Source organism: Dermacentor andersoni, chromosome 3, assembly GCF_023375885.2.
Source record: "Dermacentor andersoni chromosome 3, qqDerAnde1_hic_scaffold, whole genome shotgun sequence".
Classification (NCBI taxonomy): Eukaryota; Metazoa; Arthropoda; class Arachnida; order Ixodida; family Ixodidae; genus Dermacentor; species Dermacentor andersoni.
Window position 1 is genome coordinate 8,881,909 of NC_092816.1, and position 14,624 is coordinate 8,896,532.

At 48.0% G+C, this 14,624-nt stretch overlaps 1 protein-coding gene and 2 non-coding genes across 3 annotated transcripts in view; all 3 read right to left on the reverse strand.

Moving 5' to 3' along the window:
* The window catches only part of LOC126520779 (uncharacterized), a 178,845-nt gene that overhangs the window by 24,443 nt on the left and 139,778 nt on the right, over nucleotides 1-14,624 (reverse strand). The window contains exon 4 of the mRNA XM_050169559.3: nucleotides 1,913-2,063. Coding sequence (XP_050025516.2) covers nucleotides 1,913-2,063 — 151 coding nt within the window. The remainder of the gene's footprint in view (nucleotides 1-1,912; nucleotides 2,064-14,624) is intronic.
* Nucleotides 9,384-9,456, reverse strand: TRNAS-CGA (transfer RNA serine (anticodon CGA)). Its single transcript has one exon. It is a non-coding gene; the product is annotated as a tRNA-Ser (tRNA).
* TRNAS-CGA (transfer RNA serine (anticodon CGA)) lies at nucleotides 9,850-9,922 on the reverse strand. The gene has a single exon. It is a non-coding gene; the product is annotated as a tRNA-Ser (tRNA).

Genomic DNA, 14,624 nt, shown 5'->3' on the forward strand with positions numbered 1-14,624 from the left:
TGTGACAGGTTGGAATGCGTATTCATGACTCATATAAAGGACTCTCAGGTGGAGCAGCTGCCGGCCACGCCTGCCTGGCTAATCATGTCTCTAGCAACATCACTACTGCCACCATCACCAGCGTACGCATTAAATGACATTTTTAAGGTGGAAGTCTCGGATGGCTCATGGGTTGAAAGAAGCGACAAGGACAAGCGCTGTAAGCTGGATTATAAATGATATCGCGAAAGTCGAAAGTCGAACCCACTACCTTTGGTGTCAAGCGAGGCGAAGTTAATTAAGGTGCAGTTAATCAAGGTATAGTTAATTAAGGCACTCGCACCCACGGTCATTGATGTTAATTATGGCGAAGTTATTTAAGGTGCAGTTAAACGAAAAATAGTTAATTGAGGCAGATGGACCCATGATCTTTGGTGAGCGAAAACAAGTAATAGGAAGCAACAACCTATTCGAACGAATGTCTCGTGAATGCGCACGCTTTCGCCTTCATCCTGTTTAGCGTATGCCAAAATGACTGTAAACTTTTTACAGCGAAACTGTATATGGCTAGCCTATTCGTCCGTCCGTCTGTCGCCTGTACGTCGAAAATTCCTCTGGCGCAACCCCATGTAAATGCGACCAAAAATAAGTCAAAGATAGGTGTGCGACTGGCTGCGCCAATAGTGACGTCGTTGCTCTCCGTCGCAGCCGAGCACGCGCGCAGCAGCTTCTCACCGGCTCAGAACTGGGTAGGCTACGCGTCATACATACTCGTGTGGAGCAGGCAGCTTTCAATCGGCAACGCCGCGAGCAGAATCGGGAATGAGCTCGTCTAAGCCGTGCCGATGCTGCCGCCCGGACACAAGAACAAGGTCGTGCAGCGGAGCGCAAGCAGCAACTGCGTACCGAGGATCCAGTACCCTACCAAGCCGTCTTTTAATGAACCGTCAGGATTAACCCAGTGATGAACGCCGGGGCCACACGTTTTAGCTTCGCTGGTTAACCATCTTTACGGAGCGCGCTGGGGTAGTGATTTTGATTATTTTCCATTGGGAAGCGTTTGACTTGGCCCATATGCGCTTGCGCCAGGACTGCCGCGCTGTTATCATCAATGCTCAGCGGTAAGCCACGTCAAGTTCAGGGGCACGCGCGCGTGCCATAATTTCTGCTGCTGGAAAATCTCCTTCAGTATACACTATACACCAGGCCTGTTTCCTTCATTAAAATGCATACGTATAAGTTCAATCTGGTGTTTTATGCTACTGATTGTTGCCCATATCTTTGAAAAGCGCCGCTTGTTACATTGATGTTGCATAACTAGTCACACCTATGCACATGCAGTTATCACGGACTTTCGCTAGTCAGTTTTCTTCAGAGCTAGTCAAAACGATGACGATGATTGTGCGTCGCGTCAAATGACTAACCTTGGACAACGTACTACTAGTGAGGGGTAATTTATGCTTTGTACATTACTTGGTGAAGCTTATATGTTGGCTTTTGCACTTTATAAAAAGAGTTAGCGCATGTTTGAAATCGGTACAATCAGGTTGTTTCCCTCAGAATGCATCAAGGCCTTAGTAGACCGACCGCGACTGCATTGGGCTGGAGTGGACTTGACTGCATGGGCCTGGTATTACTATTGGTGCCGCCACGTGGCCGACCCCGGCGATAATGAGGAAACGAAAGCATTCCTTACGAAATATAAATACGGGCTCTGGATTAACTTTGGCTCACAGGTAGCCTCGTCCATGGACAATGAGGGAGAACGGTTTCCCAAGTTGGGAGTGCGAACTGTGCTTCCCAAGCTCATTTCGTGATAAATCAAGGCTGGCAGGTAAACTACGGTACTGTCCGCCATGCAACTGCGCCTCACTTCGGTTAAAAGCTGTTAGCCTACACAAATGGAAGATTTTTGCGGAGCAATCACACGTACCAGCAGGTCCTGCGGAGGCCTTCCTCGACGTTGGCGGCTTCTGTCATGTCGGTGGATGCCTTGGACCACTGGATCATGCTCTTGTACTTCTGCGAGCATTTGCCACCCTCCACGAACAGGCTCTTGAAACACGGCGCCAATCGAAGGTAATCTGCACCATAGGGCACGAATGACTTTGTTTTGCTTTATTTTTAGATATGATGATTAGGAGATGCTGGCAATGTTCTGGGCGCCCTCAGCGTAGCATCGCTTCAAGTAAGAACCTAGCGCGGATTATATTCTGACAAGTAAATTGATACAGCATTGTCATTCGGGCTTTTTTGTTTCTTTATTTCTTTTTTGTAGAATAGCCTGATTGTCATAATCTAAGGGCGCAGATTAAGTGTAATAGAGAAAGAGAGGTACAAGTATTAGGGGGTCCTGCAAGCTCTTTGAGTATGGTAATAAATCGTACTTATAGACACGAGACAATGCTTCTGTGAACACCTGAGCGAAACATTGCTCAGTTAGATGCGTTGGGGAACGTATAATGTCGCTTAAAAAATTTGTCATGCTTCCCTATGGCTCCGTCAAATTCCTGCAGTCGATGCTGCGCGTAACGCCATAGCGCTCTCGTACGACATTTCGCTAGATGTGGGTAAACCTCACGAGCAATATTAACACTATGAATGGCCACAAAAGTGTCAGAAACGGTAGCAATGTTCATTATATTCCATGTATTGAAAATCCTTAAGAAATTACAGGGTCTCTTAAGATCTCTTTTAAGAGGCGAACGGCGAAAGCCTACTCTTCCGTCTCTTATCATTCGCCTCTTTCTCTCTGCCTCTTCTCTTTCTCTACTTTCTTGTAGTCATTGCTGCTCACTACTGGGCATTTTTAATCATTTGTAAGTAATTGTGGCCATTACAAGCCGTCGTTAGACATGTTGGTCGTATCGTAGTCATTAGTAGTCATTACAGGTCATTTCAGTCATTAGTCATCACTGTTCACTAGTAAGCATTTTAGACCTTTCTAATTAATTGTAGTCGTTACAAGTTGTCGTTAGACAAATTTGTCAATTCGTAGTCATTACAAGTCATTTCAGTCATTATTAGTCATTACTGCTAACTACTAAGCATCTTTAGTCGATTGTAATCAGTTTTGATCATTGCACGCCGTCGTTAGTCATGTTGGTCATATTATACCCACTAGTAGTCATTACAAGTCATTTCAATCATTATTAGTGGTTACTGGACATTACTAAGCATTTTTAGTCATTTTAACCAATTGTAGTCGTTACAGTTGGTCGTTAGACATATTGGTCGTTGCGTAGCCATTAGTAGTCACTACAAGTCATCAGTAGTCATTTTAGTCATTAATACTAATTAGTAGACATTTCTAGTCATCTCTAATCAATTGCGGTCATTAGAAGCCGTCGTCAGACATATTGGTCATTTCGGAGACATTAGTAGTCATTACAAATCATTAATAGTCATTATAAGTCATTACTAGTCATTATTAACCTCTATATATTTCAATTAAAACGTTATAATTCACTAACTGTCACTTTTGATAATTTTTCATTCTTTGATCTGTCTTCATACGGCGTGATGACGCCGCTTCGGCTGATGATGATGAAAACTTTATTTATCCCTCATTAAAGGGAAGGGTGCAACGGAATAGAAGGTGGGGGAGGAACTACTTCTAGTATACCTCCTGTATCCTCTCAGCCCACTCCAGGATGGCCTCCTGAAGGCCGGGCCTCGAGTTGCGTAAGGCAGCCTCCCACTGCTCCTCACTAGATATCAATTGCTTGAGGAAAGGGGGAAGGGGGTGCTTAGGGAACCCCCTCATGATGTGGTTTAAGTCTTCTTTGAGAGAGACGCGGAATTTGCAAGAGGGAGAAAGGTAAATGGAGGGATGAAGGGGAGGGAGAAGCGGGAGTTTGCAGCCTTCGCCACAGAACTTCACACCTGCGCGGGGATTTGCCCATGAGTAGCGGAAAGGTTAAACGGTCTGATCGGTAGTGTGGGCAGATGTCGTAGTAGGTAATAAGCCGATCTCGCGCTGTAAACGGAGCCTCCTCCCTGGCAAGGTCCGACATATGTGATGCCTGAGCTTCGGCTGACACAAACTTCACCATGAGCCTAGAAAGGCTTTCGCCTTAAAATACCACTGCGTTCAAAGTTGTACTTCCGGCATTCGGCAGGCGTCGTCTGCGCGAGTTGTGCCGCCTCCTACGCCGCGCAAGATCGTGGCGTTTTTGAAGTTTTGCCGTTTCGCTGACGGCGTTTGCACGTTCCAATTCTTTTTTGCCTGTGTGTAGAATCTGTGCACACATAGGCTCAGTTGAACGAAACTAGACGCGCAGCGCGAAGATGATGTTTGTCGCGTTTACAGTTTAGTTATTTGTGTGAAGCGCGCTTTATCATTCGCTAAAAATGAACGGAAAATTGACGCAGAAAGTTCGGCCAGTTGGTGTCGATGTAGTTGCTCTGATATAGTTACAAGCATGAATAAGACTAAGGAAAAAAAGAGATGGGACAGAGCAGGACTCCGATGGCACGAACTCTGTGCGGCAGTCGACGGCCGCATGCGGACAGGAGGTAAGTGGAACCTCCTGAAACGCATGTTAGACGACAGGCAAACGAAGGATAATCAAAGCCACGCGCTAGACCGACTTCTACACTCACATAAAGGGAAAGGGGAAACGGAAGAGTTCTTCCTGGAAGAAATTGCCAAACGGTACCTTCCGCTAGGCGTCGCTCACCCCAACGATTACCCGATCATAAAGTGCGAAACCACTCCATAACTAGACGCTGCCTTCACGGAAGCAGAAGTCCGAGAGGCGCTACACAACCTAAACAGCAGGTCGGCTTCAGGACCCGACGGGGTAACCAACCGACTGTTGCGTAACTTAGACGACCAAGCCATTACATTACTCACGAAAGACATCAACCGCGTGTGGGAAACAGGAGAGGTACCAACGCAATGGCGCACTGCCACGGTGGTCCTCATCCCAAAACCCGGCAAACCACTTAACCTCGACAATTTACGCCCCATCTCTCTTACGTCATGCATGGGTAAAGTAGCCGAGCACGCACATAATTCAAAACCGAGTATCACGCTACATTGAGGAACACGAACTCCTCCCACACAATATGGTAGGGTTTCGACCCCACCTATCCACCCAAGACGTCATGTTACTCCTAAAGAGACAGATCTTCGACGTTAAAACAAGAGACGTTCGAGGCATCCTCGCGCTCGATCTCACGAAAGCATTCGATAGCGTCTCGCACCGCTTCGTACTGGAGTCTGTGGCAGGCCTCGGCCTCGGCCAGATTTCAGGAGTACGTACGCTCCTTCCTAAAAGACAGAGAAGCCCGACTGCGAGTCTCGCAACTTAATTCGGACCCCTAAACGCTGGGCTCCGTCGGAACACCACAAGGCTCAGTCATCTCTCCTTTACTATTTCATATAGTGATGAAGGGACTCGCAGACAAACTACGATGCATCCCAAACGTAAACTGCGCTCTATACGCAGATGACATTACCACCTGGAGCCCTGGAGGCTCCCTGAGAGACATGGAGCAGGCATTACAGTCTGCCCTAGATGCCACGGAAGAGTACCTACTAAACACAGGAATGAAACTATCCTCAAATAAATCGGAACTATTACTATTTCGCAAGTCTTGCCAAGGAGTCCGCTACCTAACACCTCTAGACGAACTTCCGATCGCACTACACACAAGAGACGGGCAACAGATTCCGCGAGTCAACCACATACGCATTCTTGGCCTCCTAATCGAAGCCACCGGATGCCACGGACACACGATCAAACACCTAACCGCCAAAACCGAAAACATGATCAGACTCATCCACAGAGTCTCGGGGCGCAAAAAGGGTCTCTGCGAAGATAACCTTCTGCGCGTACACCACGCGTTCCTTATGAGTCACATTAATTACATCGCCTCTGCCCACAACTGGACAAAAATAGAAAAGACGAAACTAAACACACTCATGCGCAAAAGCATCAGAAAGGTCTTGGGCATTCCACAAAGAGCAAGTACAGCAAAGGTTGACCAGCTAGGAATGCACAACAACATCGACGAAGTGATCGAGGCTCAGACTATGGCGCAAATACTCCGCCTATCCTCGTCCAAAACCGGTAGGCTAATCCTAAATGAAGCCAATGTCTTCCCTTCTCCCTATCTCCAGCACGCGGTTACCCTACCGAGCGAAATTAGAGACAAATACAAAGTCTCGCCGTTTCCAAGAAACGTCCACCCACAACACAATGTGGGTAAGCGCCGGGCGCGCACCCGCGCGATTCTCAATCGCATCGACGCGGATCGTGAAGCCACCGCATTTGTGGACGCGGCCCAGTACGGCAGCACATCCACTTTCGCAATAGCGGTCGTGGACGGCAACGGAACGCTACGATCATCCGCATCGGTTAAAACGAGCAGCAGCGCTAAAACAGAACAAATTGCCGTAGCCATCGCCATGGCAGACCCCACATTTACTTATGTCTTCACGGACTCGCGTGCCGCAATTCGGGCCTACGAATGCGGCAACGTATCTAAAGAAGCAGTGCGTATACTACTAGCGAGCTCAAAAGAGAGCAAACGGTGCCTCTCCTGGTTCCCCGCTCACATGGGGAAAGACATTCACCCGCAATAGCTAACCTCAATGAAACGGCCCACGACCGTGCGCGAGAACTTGCCCGCCGCGACGGTACCACGGCCTCCGAGGGGCTGGACATTCAGTTTAATGACCCGCTGCTCACTTACCAAGAAATCACCTCCCACTATCGGAAAGGCAGAACCAAATTCCCGCTCCCACACGCCAAACTCGAACGCGCGCAGGCGGCCGCGTTTCGAATGCTACAAACGGACTCGTATCCGTCACGAGGCCTACTAAGTCACTATAACTCAGAAATCCCGGCAAATTGCCCAGACTGCCCAGAACTTTATTGCTCACTCTCGCACATGCTATGGCAATGTACCGCGTTACCAAAGGGCCCTCTCTCCAGTGAGCCCGAATGGGAAGAAGCCCTCAAAAGCCCGGACCTCAAACTCCAACTCAAGGCCGTCCAGAGGGCCCAAGAACTGGCGGAGCGTCACCACGTTCCCGTCCCGACTTGGGCGTCGCCTACGGTTTCTGCCGGAGGAGTTCCCCGCGTGGGATCTCCAACGGCTTGAAACTCCTCAGGACTTCAGTAAAGTTCTTGACTGACTGACTGGGACAGAGCACTAGACTTCAACTTAAGTTCTGGGGTTTTACGTGCCAAATACTCCATCTGATTATGAGGCACGCCGTAGTGCGGGACTCCGGAAATTTGCACCACCAGGAGTTCTTTAACGCGCACCTAAATCTAACTTCACAGGCGTTTTCGCTCCCATCGAAATGCGCCCGCCGTGGCCGGGCTTCGACCCCGCGACCTCGTGCTTAGCAGCCCAACACCATAGCCACTAAGCAACCACGGCAACAAGCTACACTCTTAGCAAAGAGGCCACCTTACGGTCAAATAAATGCGCAGATATACGCATAAACGAATGTGCCACGTAGGAGACACCCAAATGCGCAACGAAGCGGATAAGCATCTATAACATGCCATTACAAAGCATTCACCAGGTTCTTCCTAAGGTACAACACTGATGAATGTGATGAAGGCGCTGATCAATGTGTAAGCGCTCCATCACTGGCACTCACTGATAAAGAAGTGTTACACCTTGGGAAGAATCTGGTGAAGACTTTGTAAGGGCTTGTGGGCGCTTATCGGTTTCATTGCGCATTTGGTTGTCTCCTACGCGGCACATTCGTTTATGCGTCGGTCTGCGCATTTATTTAAGCATATGGTGACCCCTTTCCATGTTTTTTCTGAATAAATCTTGTCACTTGAAGTCTAACGTATAACTTCTTGTTGGGCGAGTTGGTGCATATTAGCAAGCAGTTTTATGACTGCGAAAACAAACGACCACAGAGAGAGAGAGCACGCAGAACAGGCGCTCTGTCCTGTCGCAACTTGTTTTCCGTTAGTCTTGTTCGTGCTAGTAACTATGTATATTGTAACGGTATATTGCGACGCCACTGTGTAGTTTTTGGCTGGAAAGGCGGCGCGACTGATAAAAATGCACTGCACCGGTTACCGCAAGACTCACAGCTTCGGCAAGCCTAGTTACAGTGCACCAGACAGTCAGGATACGAGCAGCGAACCCTGACTCTCCCAGATGACAATGCAGAAAATCATCATTCTGTAACAAGTTTAAAACAGCATTACACAATACTTAATGACGTACTAGTAATAATAATAAATTGGCCGTTACTTCGGCTCTAAGCTAACTGGATCACGTATGTTCACAATGTACTCCTGAAAAGCATTCTGGTGAATGATAGCCTGCGGCAAAACGGATGAATAAATGAAACGGTTCTGCCGAAAATGGGTTGGAAAACATGGAGGGTTGTTTAAACGACGTGAGGGGCGGTAAGGTTGTGCAAGGGTCAGTGTTGAATGATCGGCACTATAGACTATCTTGTAACATAGACAGATTAAGGCAAAGGAAAATAATCTCCGTGATTTCAATATAGAATACTTGTTGCTCGGCTAGTAGGTTCATACTGTACTACGGACCATAGGAACTATGGCTACTTTGCGCAAATGGAAAAATAATAAGGGGAGGATGGGACAAGATGAATGACAGCGGTTGCCATCCGAATAGCCAGTTATCAGCCTGATGGTCCTGTAGGTAGGGCTGTTGCATTCAATCTACGGGTTGTTCCGAGTTTTGTAGAGGGCAGGTGAATACCGCGTTCGATGCCGACGAACAAGCAGGGCAGCCTGGAACAGCACGAATGATAAACACTCCGTTGCCAATGCGGCGTCGTGCCCCAGGGGGCGTTCACGGGCAGCAGCTTAGATTTTCCTGCGGTGATAGTAGTATCGCTGCTGGTGAATGACCGCGGTTGCCATCCGACGAACTGGTTATCACCCGGATGGTAGGTAGGGTTGTTGCATCCAGGTAGGGTTGTTGGTGCGCGTTTTCTAGAATGCAGGTGAATACCGCGTCCAATGCCGACGAAGGCAGCGATGAGCGAATGAGTGGGGCAGCCTGGAACAGCACGAATGGTAAGCGCTCCATTGGCAATGCAGCGTCGAGCCCTCATCCTCCGTATGCAGCTTGATAAAAGGTGAATAGATCAGAACGCACACACAAGTATGAATTCAACGTTTACATGCCTGGCGAATCCATCCTTGTGTATACACGATGGCTTGCAGCTTTTACTTACACATTTAACGAAATATGTGAGGCATAAGTGTACCAGACGAGAAGAGAGGGGGTTAACCGAGGGGCCCGATTTTTATTAGTCATATGATGAGAAGCCAACAAACACTGACACCAAGGACAACATAGGGGAAATTACTTGTGCTTAATAAATGGAATGAAGAAACGATAAATTAATGGAAATTAAAGTGGATGAAAAAACAACTTGCCGCAGGTGGGAACCGAACCCACAACCTTCGCATTTCGCGTGCGATGCTCTACCAATTGAGCTACCGCGGCGCTGTTTCCCCATCCACTTTCTTGAGTATTTATGTGTACTGGTAGAACCCTGGGAGTGTTAGCCAGCGCCACCACTCACAGACCTTGGCGGCGGACGTGGAACGTCCTTGTTGCCGCAGGCGTCACGAGAACGTGATCTTTTTGGGTGAAGGCAACCGGTCAATAAACCCACATATGCTACCTGAAGGCATCAATGTTGCCGGATTCGAGACCCTCGTATGTAATAAACGAGAAGAGAGGGGGTTAACCGAGGGGCCCGATTTTTATTAGTCATATGATGAGAAGCCAACAAACACTGACACCAAGGACAACATAGGGGAAATTACTTGTGCTTAATAAATGGAATGAAGAAACGATAAATTAATGGAAATTAAAGTGGATGAAAAAACAACTTGCCGCAGGTGGGAACCGAACCCACAACCTTCGCATTTCGCGTGCGATGCTCTACCAATTGAGCTACCGCGGCGCTGTTTCCCCATCCACTTTCTTGAGTATTTATGTGTACTGGTAGAACCCTGGGAGTGTTAGCCAGCGCCACCACTCACAGACCTTGGCGGCGGACGTGGAACGTCCTTGTTGCCGCAGGCGTCACGAGAACGTGATCTTTTTGGGTGAAGGCAACCGGTCAATAAACCCACATATGCTACCTGAAGGCATCAATGTTGCCGGATTCGAGACCCTCGTATGTAATAAACGAGAAGAGAGGGGGTTAACCGAGGGGCCCGATTTTTATTAGTCATATGATGAGAAGCCAACAAACACTGACACCAAGGACAACATAGGGGAAATTACTTGTGCTTAATAAATGGAATGAAGAAACGATAAATTAATGGAAATTAAAGTGGATGAAAAAACAACTTGCCGCAGGTGGGAACCGAACCCACAACCTTCGCATTTTTTTCTTCATTCCATTTATTAAGCACAAGTAATTTCCCCTATGTTGTCCTTGGTGTCAGTGTTTGTTGGCTTCTCATCATATGACTAATAAAAATCGGGCCCCTCGGTTAACCCCCTCTCTTCTCGTTTATTACATACGAGGGTCTCGAATCCGGCAACATTGATGCCTTCAGGTAGCATATGTGGGTTTATTGACCGGTTGCCTTCACCCAAAAAGATCACGTTCTCGTGACGCCTGCGGCAACAAGGACGTTCCACGTCCGCCGCCAAGGTCTGTGAGTGGTGGCGCTGGCTAACACTCCCAGGGTTCTACCAGTACACATAAATACTCAAGAAAGTGGATGGGGAAACAGCGCCGCGGTAGCTCAATTGGTAGAGCATCGCACGCGAAATGCGAAGGTTGTGGGTTCGGTTCCCACCTGCGGCAAGTTGTTTTTTCATCCACTTTAATTTCCATTAATTTATCGTTTCTTCATTCCATTTATTAAGCACAAGTAATTTCCCCTATGTTGTCCTTGGTGTCAGTGTTTGTTGGCTTCTCATCATAAGTGTACCAGGTCATTTATAGTGGGAACTCATGAATTGACGCATCCTGTCGCAGATCGCGCAATTCATAACAACAGCCGGAATATTTAAACAGACTGACATTACTTACATGCCCAATATCATTGTCGTGTTAGCTAATTAACAAAGTTTTTCCGATTGATTCTGTGGTCGTGGTGGTGGTGGTGATGTTGATACGGGCGGGGTTAGCCTGGCAGACTTGGCCAGCAATTAGCCTGAGCGTCTCGTTCTGCACCAAATATGCTACCATGTATCAATGAGTCGTCTCTCTCGGAGAAATGTGAAAAGAAAGCGTGGCACTTCGTAGCATACTATCTGCGTTTCTTCCTAGAAGTGCAACTGTCCGGCACGTTCGTGAGGAAATCCTCTTTTTTCCATGCTGCCCAGAAATCTCCTCCTTTGACGACATGAGCGCTTGCAGGACCAGATGAAATGTTCTATATCGCCCACTTCTTTGCACTCGCTGCAAGAGGGAGAAGTAGCACCGCTGGCTTTGAACATCTATGCCGCAGTATATATGTAGGCCAGTCCAGGTTTTACTCGGTATAATATTTCGTAATTAGTGCATAACATTAAGGAAAATGATCCAATTGCTAAGTTGAAACACAACTAATGAAGTCATAAATTCAGCAAAAATTCTATGCTGAGCGCCAGTTTCAAGTAACATATACGTGATGAAAATCTGCTCGCGAAATGTATAAATATTTCTCACTATGCAGTGCTGACTTTCAGGAAGCATTTACGAGCAGTTTGTTGGCCTGCTGGTCAGATTCCCTGAAACTCCCATTATTTACGTTGGCGATTCCTCCTCTAATTCCCTCATCACCCATATTTTATTATGTGCGTATTCTAGCTCTTGTTCTTCTTGTTCAATGAATAACTTACCTTCCTTTACCCGTTTTTTTAGGGCCCTACACGCTTCAGAACACCAAGTTGGAACCGTGACCTCAGTTAGCTTCCTTCATTCAGCCGCACACTTTTCCTAGAGCCTGCGTTTTTCTTCTCCCATCGGCACTTTATAACATCGAAAGGGCATCGTTAATGACGAAATGCAGTTAAAGGATTCTCAATTTAAAAAAGTAAAGAAGAAACGGTAATAAATGGTATAGGATCACGCGTGCTCCGCGCCCCATCCTCTTCGCAGCCTTTGGCATTCGCGAACTGAATGCCTGTTCTCCAGCGTTTCGGTATCGCGACCCGATATTTCCTTTCTTTATGATCCCCTCTGTGACGCTGGCTTTTGTACGGGCGCTAATGCGACCTGGTCTATCTTTTATTTTTTTTCTGCCGTCGCTACAGCCGCTCGCAGTAGAGAGCTTGCGTGCTGCTCTCCACGACTGCGGAGATGAACTCCGTTCTGAAGCCGCAGATAGCACGGCGCGCAAAGGTGTCGCCTTTGCCGTGGTTGCCGCTGGCACTGATGGCTTCGTCGATGACTGCCGCGCGGGTCACACCGCAAGAGATAGGCACCGATGCAGCCTTTTGCGAATGACACTGGCTGCTGCGATTCTTTGGTCGTGCATTGCTTCGTGTGGCGTGGCGACAGATAAAGACGGCCTCCGCTGCGGAGCGAATGTCGGCGGCGTACGTGTCACAATGCTACCGAGGATACCTGTACTTGAAAGGCGGGGCACGTGATATACTGGAAGCGCGACTGTGTGCAAAAAGCAGCTGATATTTAGCGTCACGAGAAATTACGCTTCACTGAGTGGAGGCCACGGCGTTCGCCTTTCGCGGATCAGCGTGTTTCCGGTCGTGATGTTCAAGTCTCGAATCCATTACGGTGGTTGCAACGCAGCAATAAAGGATATTTCCTGTCGCTGTTGGCGTTATATTGAACTCGTTTCATGAGAATCAGGGGCCCTATAACTTAAAAATATTCCGATCTGTTTTTGTTCCAATCTGCTGACGTCAAATTTACGTAACCGCCGACGCAAACATCGGGCGGTGACCCGCAGCGTTGTTTGAACCGCCCAATCAAGCTTTATCCTCGTTCATAGGTAGTCACTTTTGTTCGCTTTCAAAGCGAATAGCAATGCCTACCTTGAAAGGTTTTCTTATCCTATTGACTGACAAGAAGCGAGGAGCACACAGAAGTGGAGAGGGTTTGTGGCCGAGCTAGCGTAGTCAAACTAGAATACGGGATGAGGAGCGTGATGCCATGCCGGCGTCTGCGATTGGCCCGCTTTCGCTTGCTTAGTTCGCTGTGGCTGGTGAGAAATCACTGCGGCATTGTGCAACGGAATGTTAACCACACCTGTAGAAAAGAAAAGGCAGAGCGATGTATGCGTGTCAAAAGGCCTCGCCAGCGTTATACTGCCGCGTAAAATGTTTTATTATACACAAATGAATTCGTTCTCACCGGCAGCTCCGAGTAGCACAGAGCGATCGGAGTGCAGACGTCTCTTTTTCCTTTTGGATTGAACGGTCCAGTCTCCGGCTATTTCCGAAAAAAAAAAGACGTTTTTGTTCGGCATATTAATGCATGTTTAATGCTTAAAGATCACTTTGGCGAGGTGAGTTTTCGCGGTTTGGTGACGTCGCGTGACAGAAGTCCAAGTTGGCGCTGCCCGAAACGTTTGACCAATAGTGGTGGGATTATGGCGAAAAAGCCTTGGCATCGGAAATAATTTTTCGTTCGGTCGGTCTAATCATGCATACTCAGTGTCGACGGGTCATATCATATGCGGAGTTTCTGCGGTTTTCTTGACGTCGCGGGACCGACAGGCGAAGGGGGAGGGGGGGGGGGGGGCGTGGGTTGTAGCCCACGCCCCGTGAAACCGGCATGGGCGGAAACAGTGCGTGGGCGTGAAACCGGCATGGCGGCAACAGTGCACTTCACGATATTTCTACTGCTTCTGCAGGTCGCTGGCGCTTCTTCTACGCGACAATGTGCCAGGAAAACACCGGCGTTTCTTCCAACGTTGGAGGGAGCCATTTCGCAAGGACTACGAGCGCCGACAACCCTTGAATCCGACATGGCACTTGATGACGACAGCGGGATGACATCGGCTGACGATCCGGATTTCGGCGCATGTGCGATTCTCGCCAACAACCAATTGAGTGATTACCGGCTGGACGGTATCAGTCTGCTTCATAAAGCAGCTCTCTTCAGTGCACCGACGGGGCGTGAAACCGGCATGGCGGCAACAGTGCACTTCACTATGTTTCTACTGCTTCTGCAGGTTGGTAATAAGGAATCCTCTTATTTTTTTCCGTTGTTTATCTTGCCGGTTTCACCCCAGAAATTGTTTCAATGTGTTCTGTCGCACTCATGTACGCAACACCGTTCAAGGAAACAGTTTCGCCTGTTTCGCCGCTTCTCGTTTTATTTGCTGCTTTTAATATTATGTGGCGACGTGGAACTTAATCCCGGACCTTCAACTGAGGGGACCTTGCAGCAGCTCTTGGCAGGCCAGAATTTGATTAAGGAGAAATTAAACAGTATTGAATCTGTACAGGCTGCAAACCGGCTCGCTATAGACGAAGTAGGTGGTCGTATGAAATCTGTTCATGCAATGTTAACCAAAGTTGATGAAATAAAATCGTCCGTGACGGAGTGCGCCCAACAATACGAGACTCAGGGTCGAGCTTTGAGGTCTTTAACGTCAAAGGTTGACGATCTTGAGAACCGTAGTAGAAGGGGCAATCTAATTTTTCACGGCATACCCGACCAGCAGGCTAATGAGACAAATGTCGACTCTGAG